This window comes from Symphalangus syndactylus, chromosome 4, assembly GCF_028878055.3.
Source record: "Symphalangus syndactylus isolate Jambi chromosome 4, NHGRI_mSymSyn1-v2.1_pri, whole genome shotgun sequence".
NCBI classification, from domain to species: domain Eukaryota; kingdom Metazoa; phylum Chordata; class Mammalia; order Primates; family Hylobatidae; genus Symphalangus; species Symphalangus syndactylus.
The window spans coordinates 127,891,623-127,908,882 of NC_072426.2; the positions used below are offsets into that span (position 1 = coordinate 127,891,623).

At 35.6% G+C, this 17,260-nt stretch overlaps 1 protein-coding gene and 1 non-coding gene across 3 annotated transcripts; both read right to left on the bottom strand.

Annotated features, from left to right (window-relative positions):
- Nucleotides 1-1,325: 1,325 nt before the first annotated feature.
- Nucleotides 1,326-15,728, bottom strand: PLRG1 (pleiotropic regulator 1). Of its 2 annotated transcripts, none has more exons than XM_055276193.2 (15): nt 15,593-15,728; nt 14,121-14,227; nt 13,002-13,144; nt 12,320-12,346; nt 11,403-11,493; nt 11,121-11,208; nt 9,731-9,832; nt 7,312-7,404; nt 5,917-6,066; nt 5,726-5,827; nt 5,087-5,189; nt 4,235-4,343; nt 2,790-2,929; nt 2,107-2,300; nt 1,326-1,560 (listed from the first exon to the last, which is right to left on the bottom strand). In XM_055276193.2, exons 1-15 carry the CDS (start codon nt 15,599-15,601, stop codon nt 1,501-1,503), a joined length of 1,518 nt encoding a protein of 505 aa, XP_055132168.1. In that variant the 5' UTR covers nt 15,602-15,728; the 3' UTR covers nt 1,326-1,500. The 2 variants fall into 2 exon arrangements, with proteins under 2 accessions (XP_055132168.1, XP_055132167.1); XM_055276192.2 differs by having other exon boundaries at nt 12,293-12,346.
- On the bottom strand, nt 9,218-9,322 carry LOC129481405 (U6 spliceosomal RNA). The gene has a single exon (XR_008657408.1). It is a non-coding gene; the product is annotated as a U6 spliceosomal RNA (small nuclear RNA).
- Nucleotides 15,729-17,260: the final 1,532 nt, after the last annotated feature.

Consider the following 17,260-nt stretch of genomic DNA (forward strand, 5'->3'; position numbering starts at 1 on the left):
AAATGCTTGCACAACTTTCTTACCCAAGTTTAGAAATCTTGCCCTAATAATCCAGACATTCCTCACTCTCTTAATGAATACTTAGAAACAAATTGCATAAAGGTGCCATCTATTAAACCAGTCCCTTATTGACAGGGCATTTGGGCTAGTTTTAAGTATTACAGAACAAAGGTGCAATGAATTTGCTTGTGTACACTTGTCAGATTATACCCATTAGGCAGTTTCCTAGAAATGAATTTAGTAAGCCAAAAGGTTCAAACAGTTTCAATAAATCCCGGAAAACTACATTCCTAAAGGCTGTGACAATTATACTCCCACCTATGGCATGCAAGATGGAAGTGTAATGTAATTGGAAGTGCTCGTTCGAAATCATGGTGCAATTTTTTAATTTGGAAAATTTTAAAAATTGACTGTTCCTATAACTGTGTTTTCTAATTATAGAAGGTGAAGTCTGACAAATCTTCTTGAATAATGGGGAATCAGGATCCCAGGGCAGGATTTAGAAAACTTGTATTTACCAAAAAAAGGCATCAGTATTAGAAACTTTAAAACTTCTCTTTAAAATCTAGACAAGATTGCAGCCCTTGCTACAGTTTTAAATAGCTGCACTGGTATCTCCAGTTATTTTCCCCAAGTTTTAATACCAGTATTGGTATCCTACTAGTTGAGGAATAAAATCCATACTTATATGAGCTTTCCCCAGAACAAGCCAGCTTTACTCCCCATTATTCGACAGTAGCAGAACGTTCTTTGTCCCAGAACACACCGCACACTTTCTTGTGCCTGGTTTCATCACTTTATGCCTCATCTCTTTGCCTTCTTCGTCCTCCTTCACTTCAAGGTTATCTCCAATGCCACTTACTCTATGAAGTCTTCCACAATCCTTCCTGAGAAAAATACCCCTTCTGTTCCCCCAGCATTTCACCTGAACCTGTTACAGCATTTCTATACTAAGCTACCAAACTGGAAGTCTTAGAGGATAGACACATCTTACTTGTCTATTTCCTGAACAGTATCTAGTGCAGAACTTTGTAGAACATACACTCAAAAACTGTTTTTGGAATAAACATACATAAATTAAGACTTCAAATCTTTTAATCTCAAATTATTAGTCACAGATATTAGTTTTTAAAGGATTAAAAAAAATTACTGCTCCTTCAAATGTCCTAATAATCGGTTTCATACATTTTTTTAAAAAAGGGGGTTTTCTAATAAGACTATCAAAATATTACATCTAGAATAGTTATGCTCAATAAGCCTGCATTTACTTGATTATCTGCATCTTCCTAGTATCACAAATTGTTTTAGAAATAAAAACACAGGGGTAGGGGACAGGAGACAGTTTATTGTAAAATATGAAGCAGCAATGATTGAAGCAAGTGAATTTCTCCTTTATATTCCCAGCCAGAGCACAAAATGACTGGATATCCTCATCAACGCCAAGTTTTTTTTTTTTTTAATTAAAAAAAAAAAAAAGAGAGAGACAAAATTCCACATTCATTAAAATCTCTTTCTCTTGATAATTTCTGGTTTCCAGCTGACTGGATGAGTTTCTTCTGTCTAAAAATAGAAAAGTGAGTTAAAATAAAGTATTATTAGTTTGCTTCATGTCTAATAGGCTTCCTTTCTAACAAAAATAAGGTATCTACTCTAACATTATTCATTGGCATTATACACTTAGTTCTTTGACAATTTTAGGAAGAGTTGATAAACTTCTGGCATTATCCAAGTCTAACAACAGATGGATGGATTCATTATGTTTAGTTTGTAGTTTTCCATCTAAAATAACATTTCTACTTGGATATTCTACTAACACCAAAGCTTATGATTCTCGAATTAATTTACATTGCAATCTATTTATTTGCTGTTATTCTTGGTGCAACATTTCCCAGCAACTATAACAAAGAAAGTTGGGATAAAATTACAGCCATCCAGGGATTCACTGGCATCAGTGAAACAATATAGAAATCTATAAATGGACGCTATTCAAGAAGACAAATATCTTAAATACTATAAAGATTATTTTTCCTTCTGATAATTAAATGAGAATACGCTGCCAAATTGGTATAGCTGTTTTACTTAACGAATGTGAAACAGAGAACTTACGGCTGTGTCATCCTCTCTGTATACTTTAATGGTTTTATCAGCTTCAGCTGTTAGTAATCGACTTTCAGACTGATCAAAAGCACAAGCAAATATTCCTGATTCACTGTCCAAAGACCCAGGTTGCACAGCTGCGTGAACTCTCTGAAAATTGTAGCCAGTTCTCCAGTCCCAAAGATGCATGGTGCCATTGTCAGCTTAAAGGGAAAAATCTAGTTACACCTGGTATCCCCTCAGCAGTACAGCTTGACAAACATTTATTAAGCATCATTAGCCCAGGCATGGGAATACTACGGTTATAAACATACATAAGACACAGGCACTCCACCTTCTCTTAATATTGGTTTGTCTACTTTCATTTGTGCTGGGTTCAGAACTTACAGATCTTAAAAAGCACCTCAAAATCTGACATCCAATTCCAGAATAATAAACAAAATTTTAAGCAATTCCCAGCATAAATCCCTGAAATTCATTAGATGGGAACTCAAAGAGGACTAAGCTATGAAATATACTACATGTATTATGAATATGCATGAACACACATAATAACATGCAAATATGCCCTAACCAGGCAAGTGCTGCTATAATACTTAAGTGTGACAGCTTAGAAGCATTACAAATGTTTATTCATCATTAAAAGAAAAAATAACAGACTAAACATATTTATTATAAAAATCTTATTTTACCTCCAGATACAAGTACTCCATCAGAATTTACTGTCAATGTGTTAATAATAGCATTATGACCGGAAAGATTTTGAATGAAACTTCCATCAGGGAATTTCCACTGCTTTATGTTATCTGGAGAACCAGATGCAAATGTGTAACTGAAATAACATTAAAAAGAATTAATGACAAAGTAAACCAAGTTAAATAAAGTTGTGGATTTTAAAAAGCTTATTTCAGTTATATTTTGCATTGTGTACTCAATGATTTATATATTCAGCAAAACAGTCATATCAAAATGTAAAAATATTAAGACATTTGTTCAAGGTTAAATCAGACCTTCACATTTTTAACAGTATATTTTAAGTCCTAGATTAATGTTTTGTTCTCCTTTCATTTCCTTAATGCTCTGCACTAAGCCAGAGCAATAAATGTGCAGAAGCCCTATTTCACATGAAGGGCAATGTGTTATGCAACTCTTTTGGAGGGAGGGAGAGCAAGACAGGAACAGGAAGAAAGGGAGAAAAGGAATAGAGGGCAAGAGGAAGAGAGAGAGCGGGAGGGAGGAGAGGAGAAATGGGAGTGAGAAAGATAAGCAAAGGAAGGAAGAAGAGAGGGGGAAAAGGGTATGGAGAGTAGAAGACAGAGAAGAGGAAAAGAAGGAGAGGAAGAATATGAATATAACCAGAAAAGTGTCAGAGTGATCTGATACAACAAACAATAGTTGTGATATTATGCTCCACCTTTTTTTTTTTTTTTTTTTTTTTGACACGGAGTCTCGCTCTGTCGCCCAGGCTGGAGTGCAGTGGCGCAATCTCGGCTCACTGCAAGCTCCGCCTCCCGGGTTCACGCCATTCTCCTGCCTCAGCCTCTCCGAGTAGCTGGGACTACAGGCGCCCGCCACCACGCCCGGCTAATTTTTTTGTATTTTTAGTAGAGACGGGGTTTCACCGTGGTCTCGATCTCCTGACCTCGTGATCCGCCCGCCTCAGCCTCCCAAAGTGCTGGGATTACAAGCGTGAGCCACCGTGCCCGGCTGCTCCACCTTTTTAAATACTCTGACTATAATGTCCACAGTTGTTATTATTTCTCTTTCTACATATATTAATTTCCTCCTTAAGAATTAAACTATTCAATGAATGTCTCAGTGTCCAATATCATTTATGTCCAAAACATTAAGCCCAGCCACTAATATCTTTTATTTTGACATGCAGCATTTAATCATGATTTACATTGTCTTATTTGACATTATTTGTTATCAAGTAAAAGGCTTTCCTCATGTTTTATAGGGCATGAAGCAAAATAATGCATGAGGAAAATAAAAGAAACACACGTTCCTATGCAGCACAGGCCTAGAAATGACAGCAGCTAAATGACTGCCAAAAGTAGTGCTAACACCACTAGCATTTCGGCATTATATTAAGAACTGAAGAAAAACAAGAAGCTAATTAGGAAAATACACTTACTGTCTTGGATGTAAAACCACAGCCCTAACTGATTTTTTGTGATTTGTTAATGTCACTCTTGTTTTTCCAGCCACCAGATCCCATAATCGAATTGTAGTATCATGGCTTCCTGTAATGCAAACACATATATCCCTCAAAACATAGACCAGGAAAAATAATGCAAAAGTTAAATAAAATACAAAGCATCCTTCCAAAACATATATGTTCTAAATGAAAGTCGTATCACATGCAAATTAGTCTTGGCTAATTTCTTCATAATTCCAAATTTTTAGGTTGATTTTAATGCTTTAAAAAAATGCAATACAGCAACTGATTCACTGTCAATTGAACAGCTAAAACACATGCAAATAAGAAATAAATATATGATTGTATACCCTAGTGAAAAGGAAAAAATTTCTATGATTTTTTTAAGTTAATAAAATACATCAAGCAAGGGAATTATTTTCTAGTATTAAAGATCCATTGTTACTAACTTTATTTAGAGCAAAGTAAGATTCACATCAGCTCTAAAGGTTACTAGTCTCAAGGTATTTTGTCTTCTAACTTCAATTTCCTAGAAAAATAATTTTGACACTATAAAATAATACTTAATTGTTCATAACACAGTATTCAAGTCAGACATTACAGGATACTATTAGTATGGCATACTCTATGGTATGTAAAAAGCATGAGGTAAAAACAGTGGAATGAAATTTCATTTGAATACATTTCAATTGTCCGTAATTAAAATATGACACAGAAACACTGTAAACACAATACAGAGCAAGAGTCATCATGAATATTAAAAGCATATGTATAATAACATGGATTCTGACATGAATATTCTGTGAACTTGGAAAGTATCGATCATACCTGTAATAATTTGTGGTTCTGCAGCCTGACATCTCACTGTAGCAACTGCATTTGTATGTCCAGATAATGTGTGTACACTGGCTTTAGTTCTCACATCCCAAATCTATAAAAACACAATAGACATATTACAAAAGAGAACAGGTATTCATCATCTCAAGAAGATAACCGGATCAATTCAAGGCTGAAAATTTACTACACAACTAGTGTCTGAATATAATAAAGAAAATGCTTAAGTGAAAGATAATGATTTATAAACTGGAGGACGAATATAAATAGGAGAAAACTTGCAAGAATTCTAAAAAGCTAAAAGATCAGGGTACTGAAAGTCTAAGAATGGGTATGATAGGATTACTTTTTAAGACTATTGAATGAAAGAACTAATGGACAATAGTTGTTACAGAATGGAACGTGAGAATATCACATTGCAGGGGCAGGGCACTAATAACACTAACATGGTGAGGCCACAGAACTGAAGACTAAGGTGGAAAAAAATGCAAGTTAAGAAACTTAGGGGCTAGGATATTGATGACTCAAGACAACTATCTTTAATTCTCTATCAATTGAAGACTCTGAAACCAAATGTGCACCCTAGAAGATGCAATATATTTACAGATAAATACACAACTCCATCCCGTTTACCCGTGCAGTTGAATCTCGACTACAGGTTACCAACACATCGATTGTTGGGTGCAAATCCAAACCATACACTGCACTTAAATGTCCATGATAATGCCGTATAACCTAAAGACAAAGCAGGAAAGTTAAAACTTCTAGAATTAGAAAGATAAACCGTAGTTCATAATGTTTTAAATCCTTAACTCCAAGCTTACCTTATTGTATTCGAGATCCCAGCACTTCACTTGTTTGTCTTCTCCACAAGAGAACAGGTATGGGCTCCTTGTGCTTACTATCACGCCCCGCACGGTACTAATATGCCCAGTCAATGACAGTTTTAATTTGCCACTAGCCAAGTCCCAGATCTGCAATCAAAGAATATTTATTGTTTTCTTTCACTGGTTACTGCAAAACAAAATTTTAGAATCCTGATTATTAAAACTGAGCTTTCAAAGAGAAAAGGAAAAAGATAACAAATATGTAAAAATAAAAAATTTTGCAAAATGATTCCCCTCCAAATAAAAGCAAGAAAAAAACTAGCATGCTCAAACTGGAAAAATATTTGCAATTAGATGACAAAAGGTTAACCTTCTTGTTATATAAATGATATCTTTGATAATAACAGTAAGAAAAGTATGGTATTAAATTAACTGAGGATGGCAACAACTTAAAGAAACCCTAAAAGCAGCAAACACAGATATGAAAAAGTTCAAACTCATTAGAAATTTTATACAAAGTTTTTAAAAAAGATTAAGTATCCATTTTTGCTTACCATATTAGATATTTGTAAAGGAATGTACAACCAATGTGCTGAAAAGGATCCTCTCATACACTGCAAGTATCGATTCACCCATTTGGAAAGTAATTTGTACTTTGGTTATCAGCTTCAAAAATATTTGACCCATTTATTCCATTTATGGAACTCTACCATAACAAAATAATTTAAAATACAGAAAAAGTCTTATATACAAAACTTAACAGTATTACTTATAATGGTGAAAATCAGACTAAAAACTCTACTGTCCAACAATAGGAAAACAGATTATAGACTAAATGATATAACATTATGCAACCACTTTAAAAGATGGTAAATTTTTCACAGGAATATGCCTTTGATACAATGTTAAGTGAAAAAAGCAAGATACAAAATTACATACTAAGAATGATTTTTAAAAGATACACACACAGGAAAAGAGCTTAGAAGTAAAGGTATTGATGCTTATGGAAATAAATACTAAAATGAAACTTATCCAAATATCTAACAATGGTAGGATTATATACAGGTCTATGTACTTTCATAATTCTCTATATTTTCCACATTTTCTATGAATGAGCATGCTCTTAATTTTGTAACCAGTTGGAGAGAACAATGTAAGTATAAAGGAATTAGTGGTAGGTATTCAGCAGGTAAAGAAAAAGTGGTTTAAATACCACTTTTCAAACATATTTATTTAGAACACTCACTAGTATAAATGATAAATTTTACTCCTTATTCAGGTCTAAAATAACAGAGGAACTGCAATAGCAATTCCTGCCACAGGAAATAATAACTGATTAAACTTACATGACAAACACAAAGTCATGTTTATTTTTTCTTCCTTCCTTATTACCTTTATAGTTCTGTCAGCAGATCCAGTAACAAACCACTGATTTCCAGGTTCCACAGCAATACATCGAACCCAGCCAAGATGCCCACTGATAACCTGTATAAAACAAAGTTGAATGGGCAGGTTAACATAGAAGTTAAAATGTATTTAAGTTTAACTGCAGCCCGAGTTTGAATTGCCCTCCCATCTTCAAATCATAAATTTAAGAGATAATGACTATTATATTTTACAATAATATGAAATTTATCTTCAGTGAGTTAATAGATAACACAAATTGTGGCTCATCTATATAATGCATACTACTCAGTAATAAAAAGGAATACATTATTAATACTTGCAACAACTTCAATGACTCACAAAGGTATTAAGCTGTGTGAAGGAAGCCAGTCTCGAGAAGTACGTATTGTGTGATTTCATTTATATGACATAGTCAAAAAGACACAGCTAAACCAACCCAAGTGTCCATTATGAGGTGAACGGATAAATAAAATGTGGTACATACACACAATGGAATACTATTCAGCCATAAAAAAGAATGAAATTCTGTTATTTGCAACAACATTGATGGAACTGGAAGATATTATGTTAAGTGAAATAAGCCAGGCACAGAAAAACAAATATTGCATGCTCTCTCTCACATATGGGAGCTAAAAAATAAATGATCTTGAGAGTTGAATAATGGCTACCAGAGGTTGGGAAGAATAATGGGGAGGCAGAAGATAAAGAAAGGGTGGATCATGGGTACAAAAATACAGTTAGATAAAGGGAGTAAGATTTAGTGTTTGGTAGCACTAGTTTGGTTAGCTAGTTTGGTAGCACTAGTTTGGCTAGTTAGTTTGGTAGCACAATAGGGTGACTACAGTTAAGAGTAATTTATTGTATATTTCAAAATAACTAGAAGAGTAAAACTGGAATGTTCCTAATACAAAGAAATAATATCCCAATTACTGTGGAGATAAATATCCCAATTACCATGATTTGATCATTACACACTGTATGTTTTTCTTTGTTTTTTGTTTTGAGATAGGGTGTCACTGTTGCCCAGGCTGGAGTGCAGTGGCATGATCTTGGCTTTTTTAAAAGTATTAAAAGGCTCTTACTGTACAATCATTTGAAAAATAAAATTTTTAAAATACATATTAAATTATGTGTAGCTGTACATTTCCTACTATGTACATTTTCTTTTTTAAAATTTTCTGTTTTTAATTTTTGTGGGTACACTGCAACCTCTGCCTCCTGAGCCCAAGTGATCCTCCCACTTCAGCCTCTGGAGTAGCTGGGACTACAGGTGTGCGCCACTACACATAGCCAATTTTTGTCTTTTTTTGTAGAGATGGGGTTTTGCTGTGTTGCCCAGGCTGGTACTGAACTCCTAGGCTCAAGAGATGCACTTGCCTAGGCCTCCCAAAGCACTGGGATTATAGGCATGAGCCACCATGCCTGGCCTACACACTGTATGCTTGTATCAAATTTGATATGTAGTCCATAAATATGCACATCTATTATGTTAGCCATAAAAATTAAAAATAAATTAGAACTGAAATTACTGAAAAACAAAATAAGACAACTATAGTGATAGAAAACAGATCAGTGATTGTCAGAGGTGAAGGAAAGTGTGAATAGCATAAGGGTGTTTTTTGAGGTGATGTAACATCTATATCCTAATTGTGGTAGTGGTTACCCAAATCAATACATCTATTACAATTCATTAGACCTGTATGTCAAACAAAAAGGCTCTTACTGTACAATCATTTGAAAAATAAAATTTTTAAAATACATATTATGTGTAGCTGTACATTTCCTACTATGTACATTTTCTTTTTTAAAATTTTCTGTTTTTAATTTTTGTGGGTACACAGTAGAAATATATTTATGGGGTACATGAGATATTTTGGTACAGGCAAGCAATGCAAAATTGGAACACTTCACGAATCTGTGTTATCTCTGTGGAAGGGCCATGCTCATCTTCTCTGTACCATTCCAATTTTAGTATATGTGCTGCTGAAGTTAGCATGCATGTCCATTTTCTTTTAGATGATACACTCTGAATCATTTTCATTTATTGTAGTTGAAAGAATAACTGGTAGGCCCAAAGAAATTTCTTTATATGGTGTTTTCCCCCTTCACCTTCAAACTAAATACTTTGAACACTTTTTCTATATTTAGTCTGCCATCCATATTTAGTAGCTTTATCTTGACATTTCATACTATTTTATATAAAATACAAGTATAACTTTTACTTAAAGAAGTCGCCTTCCCAAGAGATCTTTTAAGATACTCCCTAAGATTCTTCTCAATCCACCTCAGATCGCTCTACCAGCTTTTCATATTCACTCTTTTTCCTCCTTATTCTATTCTTCAGTGCTTGTCAACTAGAAAGCAATCATGGTTCACATAATAAAATAAATGCAGAATCACTCACCCTGTAGAGTTTCCACGGTGGGTGCCACTGGGGTTTTGGCATTGTAGGGGCTTTTTTAGCTATCAGTGCAGAGTTCTTGGTATTGCCAGTCTCCATGACAATCTAGACATAGAAGAGACATTATTATTATTAAAGACATCATACCTAAGGCTTCATGGTATCAATTCAGAAATGGAAATGGAAAGAGGGAACTTACAAAAGAATTTTTCCATAAATGATGAAATAAACTTTTCTGTATGTTAATTTAAAAAAGCAATTATAAAATCACAGAGAGGCAGAACATTAGACTTAAGAGCAAACATCACTGTGTATGGGTTCAAAACCCAGCTTGGCCAATTACTAGCTGTTTGACATTAGGTAACAATTATGTAACCTCTATGTGGCTCACCTGTAAAATGGGAAGAATAGTGCCTATTTCATAGGGTTACTACAAAGATTTAAAAAGTAGTAAATGCTCCATGTAAGCTCCCAATATTAAAGTCATTTTAAGTGTATTAATGCCATTGCCTTTCACTGTTATATTTTAACATTATTGGTTTAATATAGCAAAGACAGTTCCTTCTATTTATCTTCTAATACAGTATTTAAATACTATTTTAACAGGTATACTGCCTGATATACCATCTATTGTAAGCAGTCATCTAGTCATCCAAAAAATAAATAAGCCCATAAAGTTCCTGCCCTCAAGAAGCTTAAATTATACCCTGATAAGGAGGGTAGAGAGCCTGGACAGAAGATGTGCTCTGAATGGAATAAAGGAGGAAATGAGATGTGGCGGTTACACATTCATTCACTTCATAAAGTCAAATCAATTGCATGATGAGCTGAGAGGTAAAGCCAGCACTTATTTCAAGTGGCAGCATATTTTATTATGCTGCAGATAAATCAATAAAATAACTGTAGAAAATAATTCAACAACTATTTCTACCATACTAATACCAGTTGCCATTTACTTACAAACAGATAAACTTATTTCTAAATGCTCATTTATAAGACTAGTTGTATAGCCCATGAATAGTACAACACTAACAGCACTCAACATAACTGTACACACCAACTTAAAATTTAATAAAAAAAAAAAAAGACTTTCATATTTAATACATACTAACACAAGTTTCAGAAAAACTCTCCTTGCATTTTTAATAGTGGGCAATAAATACCAACATCACATTATCTTCATCAAAATATATATTGATGAATGTACAAGTAGACAAATAACAGAATTAAATTCCAAAAAATACGTTAATTTACTACCAACTTGAGTTTTAGGGCTATGAAATATGAATGACTAGCTCAGGCTGCTATTTATCTTAATAATTCCAAAGAAGAGGGAAATAAGGCAATATGTTCCAGAAGTTAGAAACCTGCTATTTGACGCAGAAAAACTTACTGAATTCATCGCTGTAGGCTGTGGACGGTCAGAAGCCCCAGGATGTCGGTATTCACTTCCACTAGGTGCAGTACGATTTGCATCAGCCCTGAGGCAAAAGAAATAATATATTCAAAGTAACTAATGCCTCCAGTCATGTATTCTGCAAAACTAACCCTTTAAATTGTTACTAAGTCCTAATAAAGGAAAATGTCATATAATAGTTATAAAGAAATTTTAAAAAGAAAAAATGTGAACAGTGAAATATGCTTTTAAGATCTTTGTAATTATAATATTTCATACTTGGTCTGCGAAGGTAATGCCACCGCTAAGGACTGTGCAGCTGATTCACTTGGCATTCTCTGGATCTTAGTATCTGCTGTCAAAGCAACCCCTATTAAAATGAAAAATCAACTTCTTTTAGTAGCTGTGTATTATTCATTTACATGCACTTAAAATAAAATGATGAAGGAAAACATACACCAAATGTTTATTATCTCCAGGCAGTGATATTATACAAATTTTGATTAAGTTTTGCTCATCTTTGTTTTTAATTTCTACAATAAATACTGCTTAATAACATGTAACTCAAATTTGATTTGATCACAGCCCACATGGTATTAAAGCAGCCCAGAATAGTAAAGTTAATTTCCATTATATTTGGGTATTAGTTTCAAAAGTCAGTATTAAGCAGTTCCTCAGATACTAACAGAATGTTTCCAAGAGTGGATGTAACTTACTAAAACTAGAAACACCCAATTTCCCTGTACTTTCTTTACATACTAAGCCTTTTGTCCTCTACCCTGTTATACTGGCCACTCCATCTGTGGACCAATGCCTTAATACAGACAGAGGACATGTTTCTCAGATACTGCTTCTAACATTCCATCATTTTTATAAGCTTAGTGGTATTTACATGTCTGCCTAAACCACCAGATAATAAATAACTAGGCCTGCAACAGTTTTACTGTCTTTGAATTCCTAGCACATTGTCTGAAAAATTATATGTACTTAAGAATGTTTGCTGAATGAAGGCATATGAGTATTCATTATCACCTACAAAGCTATGCATGGATGCTTGGTTATTGAGCTTATCTTGCATTTTATAGGCAACAAGAATCTCATTATTGGCTCGTTAGTGAAAATATATGTGACATTTTTAAGACATTTTCAATATATAACAGCTCACTAACCAGGTCCTGGTGGGTATGGATGTGTACCTGCCACAAAGTATTCAACTTCTTGTCCTGGAAAAAAGACAAAAAAAAATCAACAGTAGTGAATTTATCTTATACAAAAGTTGTCATCTCTTTAAATGTATCAAGTAATATTAAATTTTCAACTGGATCTATCCAATTTTCTCAACTAAAGTCAAGCCTCAGAAATAAGGGAAGTTGATCACTTTTGCTTTGATCTCTGTAAACCATGTCCTTGACCATTTGCTATATAGCAATGGTATACAAAAAAGCCCTCCTATCAAGTGACAATCTACTCTGGTAATTCTTCCAAGCAAATGGTTTCCTGTGGAATCTTGAATTCTCTTTACTTACTAAGATTTCAGTATTTAATTTCCTTTCTGAATTACAGACAAGATAGATGGTATCCCCACAGGTTAAGAATATTCTCCAATTTTTTCCTTTAATCTCTACTGTGACCTTCTCCACATTCTAAGAATCTCTGCCATCATTATACTACCATTTTTATTTCCTATAAGAAAAAAGTCATCAACCAATGTCTCAGTATTCCCATGAGGATCAAAACTTCCATTATAATACTGGTACGGCCATTAAATACTGTATGACCACAATAAGTCCTGCCAGGAGGGGCAAAAATAACACATTTTATTTTTCTGTTTTTAAAACTCACATATAAGTCTGACACTTCTGATAATACCATACTCACCTTGATTGGCAGGGTACTGTTTATGAACATATGAATCCGTTGCATTCTGAGGACCCTTCTCTTTAAGATTTTCTTTTGAAGTAGGCATATGCAACACAGGACCATACTCATTACGAAGCTTGATTGCCATTTTTCGTTTGTGACTATTTAGAAATTATAAACATAAGAACGTATCCATAAATACTTTAAAACAAACACTTAGCTTAAGTTTGCCCATTCATGTAGAAAAAGTTTCTAGTACGATTTTAAGTAGTATTTAAAAGAATCAAAAATTTCCAAGTGCATTTCCCCACCGTATCTGTTCTTTTGCTTACATTCGACCACACAGCATTCATTAAACCTAAGTAATATTTTAGTTTGTTACCTAATAGAAAACCTTTTATGATAAATTGTCAAGGGTCTGATTGAAAGATATACAGAAACTAAAATACTCTTTAAGAAACCTCAAAGTCAATATACTTTCCTTCAAAATATAAATACAGTAAAAACTCTATAGCAATCTTTACTAGATGTATCCAAACAGGTTAGTTAGAACTAATCAAAGTACTTAATTGGTTCAATATTTTAAAAAGAAACGCACTTATATTACTATTAAAAATAGTCTACTTTATAAATTAAATATAAATGCTTGTTTGAGGAGTTAAGTAGATTTTAAAAGGGTAAAGGACAAAGAAGGAACACTGCACATAATGCAATCCCAGACTGGAGCTGGATATGTAGAACCAAAAATATGCCACCACTCAAAAATCTTCACCATACTAACAAGAAAAGATGGGAGTAGAGGTACTGGCCAGGTACAATTTCAGCTCAGCAAGGCTCTGAGAGCAGCGGGAAGCTGAAAGCACATACAAAGTGATTGATTATAAAATAAAATACCTAAAAGGGACTCCCTTAATTACTGGGTATTTGTAAAATGCAATTAATTAATGGAACTTTTACTGTAAAAGGCCAAAAAAAAAAAGTTAAATCAGCTTAAATTATGCCAAAACACCACTCATTATTGAATAATTAGCCCATGAGTAGCTTATCTTTAAAGGTCTCCCTCTCCCTGCTCTCTTCCCCCAGTATTAGAATGTTAAGTATTTTAGCAATTGAAAAAAAAAACAAAACTACACCAACCTCTCTTCATCTAAAGGCACAGGTTTTCCATTATCAGCTACAAACATGTCATGGGTCCTCTTCAATGACCTGAACACAAGAGTGTGTACAGAATGTTTCTGTACCTCCTAAAAAAAAGGAATGCAATTACACACCTATCTACAAATTACACAAATCATAACCTAACGTCAGATTGATTATACACTTCACATGTTTAAATATCTAAAAAGCTTTATACCACTCACCATAGCTACTTGTTGCAAGCTACAGGAGTCAAGTTCAGAGAAGAGGAGGAAGCTCCTCTTTGGCTAGAACCTCAGGTATAATAGCAACTGAGTGATGCCGGAGTTTAATTTATTCAATAAATATTTACTGAGCTCCTACTGTGTGTCTGGCAGGTATTGTGCTAGAATCTCACAATAGAATGATAAAAAGGTGGTAATGGTCCCTATGCTCAAGAGGAAACAGACAAATAAAAAGAAAAATAATTCCACATTTTGGTAAGTGCTATGAAGGCAACAAGCAAGGCGCTGAGTCAGGGAACGAAGGACTAAGTATAATTGTGAAAGATTTCACTAAGGTGATATCCAAGCAGAAAGGGAGTTAGCCTTGCACAAAACAGAGGTAAGAACGAACCAGGCTGATGGAAATGTCATGTAAAAAAAAGTTCAGTTAACTGAAATAATACAAGGAGCGCAGTACAGCTGTGTATGGTGGATGAGATGGTGCTTTGTAGTTGCAAGGGTAGACGAGGTCCAGATTGGGTAAGGTCTTTTAGACTATTACAACAGCCTATATTTTGTTCTAGCAACATAGGGTCAGTAAAGGGTTTTAAACAAGAAAGGTATGAACAACTTACGTTTTAAACAGAACAACTTATAGAACAAAATGGAAGCAAGGAAACCAACCAACGGGGAGCTAATGCACCAGTCCAGGTGAAAGATGATGTTGGTCTCAATTAAGGTGGACTGCAGTGGATATGAAGAAGAGTGAATGGAATCAATAAACATGTGGGGTAAGATGGACAAGACCAGCTAACAGCGTGGATGTTCACGCCAAGAAAAGATGTAAAGAATGGCAAGTTTTTCTGGGGGTAGAGGTGAAATAAGAGACGACCTGAACGCAAGATAGAGAAGACTACCAATCTTTTAGGGCACAGAATCACTGACACTGCCCCGAGGGCGGCGAGTATCAGTGGTCGAACACCAACAGAGGCCCCGCCTCCAAGGACAGTTTCCAGCTCCCAAGAGTCAAACGAGGACTGGACGAATTATCTCAGGCTTCGCGCCCGGGCTGAACCTCCAACTTGGGTTCTCATCCGGCTTCTACCCCTTCCCCGAAAACCCGAAGAAGAGACCACCCGGCCTTGGCCAAATAGCTCCCCTCGTAGCCTCTTTTCTCTCCGGACTCCAGGTACTCTCAATCCCCCACGCCCACTGCCAAAAAAACAGTCCAGAGACAAACGACTCTTGAGAGCCCCAGTGTCACTTTACCTCGACCATGATGCTACCGTGTATCCCACCTCCGGCAGGGAAGAAACCCTAATCACTAACGCAGTACCCGCCGCCACAGCTGTGCTGCACCTTCCGGAATTGGGTGCCCAGGCGGCGGATGTGATGTAAGCTCTGCGCACGCGCGCTAGTCTCCCCCGGCCATCTAGGATGAGGAGGCGGGTCTCCCTCCTCGGGACCGCCTCTAGGGCGGAGTCTAGAGGCTGAAAGCGGGAGACCCGTGGAAGCGCCTGGGTGGAGGGTTTCACTTGTCCCTCTGAAGAAATCTTAGAATTATGTTTTCTGCCTTACCTGGGGTCCTGGTTGTTCGTGCTGTATTCCCCGGAAGCTTAACGCTTTTTATTCAGAGAACCTAAGCGTCTAGAGAGCAAACTCCCGTGGGCTCCATCTAAGGCACTTCCACTGCCTTGATCTCTTTGGAGGTCGCCTGTGTGCTTTGTGTCTTCTGGTTCTAATCCCGGCGAGAAGCACTTGGACATTGTTGTAGGCTTAACACCTGAAAACAATTTCGCTTAAACAGTTCAGTAAACACTTGAGTGAATGTTGAAAAATAGCTGTTTTAATTTGGAAAATTTTGACATGTAGATATAACAAAACTCCATATTTATTTTCTGCGAATAGTTTTTTCATTATTATTATTTCTCAAAACTGCATAGCTCTTGGCCATTTCCTAGTTGCCTGCTGGTTATCGTGGTTTCAACAATGCCAGGGTACAACTTTTCAAAGCTGGTAGAAGAGAGACACAATTGGAGACTTTAGCCATTTTTATTTATACATATCCTTGTGCCAAGTATTGGTATTTTTGCTTTCTACCCTGGTAAAATCTGCGGTTTGTGATCAACCCTACCCAATTTTTTTTCTATGTTAAAAAAAAAATGGATGGACTTGGGCATTTGCAAACAAATAGACAAACATTTTACTGGCCCTGTTTCAGTTTCATTGATCCTGTCCTGAGAGCATACTGCATACACTTTGAGAGGGGGAAAAATCTAGCAAAAGAATAGCAATATAAATCAACCTCACTTGGAAATTCATTAAAAACATTAAGGTCATTGTTTTTTGTTTGTTTGAGACGGAGTTTCACTCCTGGCGCCCAGGCTGGAGTGCCATGGCGTGATCTTGGCTCACTGCAGCCTCAGCCTCCCAAGTTCAAGCAATTCTCCTGCCTCAGCCTCTGGAGTAGCTGAGATTACAGGCACTCGCCACCATGCCTGGCTAATTTTTGTATTTTTAGTAGAGACGGGGGTTTCACCATGTTGGCCAGGCTGGTCTTGAACTCCTGACCTTAGGCGATCTGCCCGCCTCGGCCTCCCAAAGTGCTGGGATTACCGGCATGAGCCACCGCGCCCTGCCTTAAGGTCATGTTTTTACTTGAAGATACAACATCTCTAAATTTAACTGTGAGTTTGGCCTAAGAATTGATTTTCTGTAAAGGTGGCAGGTGATGGTATTTCCTTGCGAGAAAATACCATAATTATATAATATATACTTGATGAACTAAATAATATATTCACCTTTTAATAACTATAGAAAATAACATGGTTTGAAATGACAATAAAACCATAGAAACCTAAGCAAGACTAATATCTGTGGCAATATATTAATTGTCTAGTTGGACCTATTAACTTTTTACATATTTAATCATCCTGG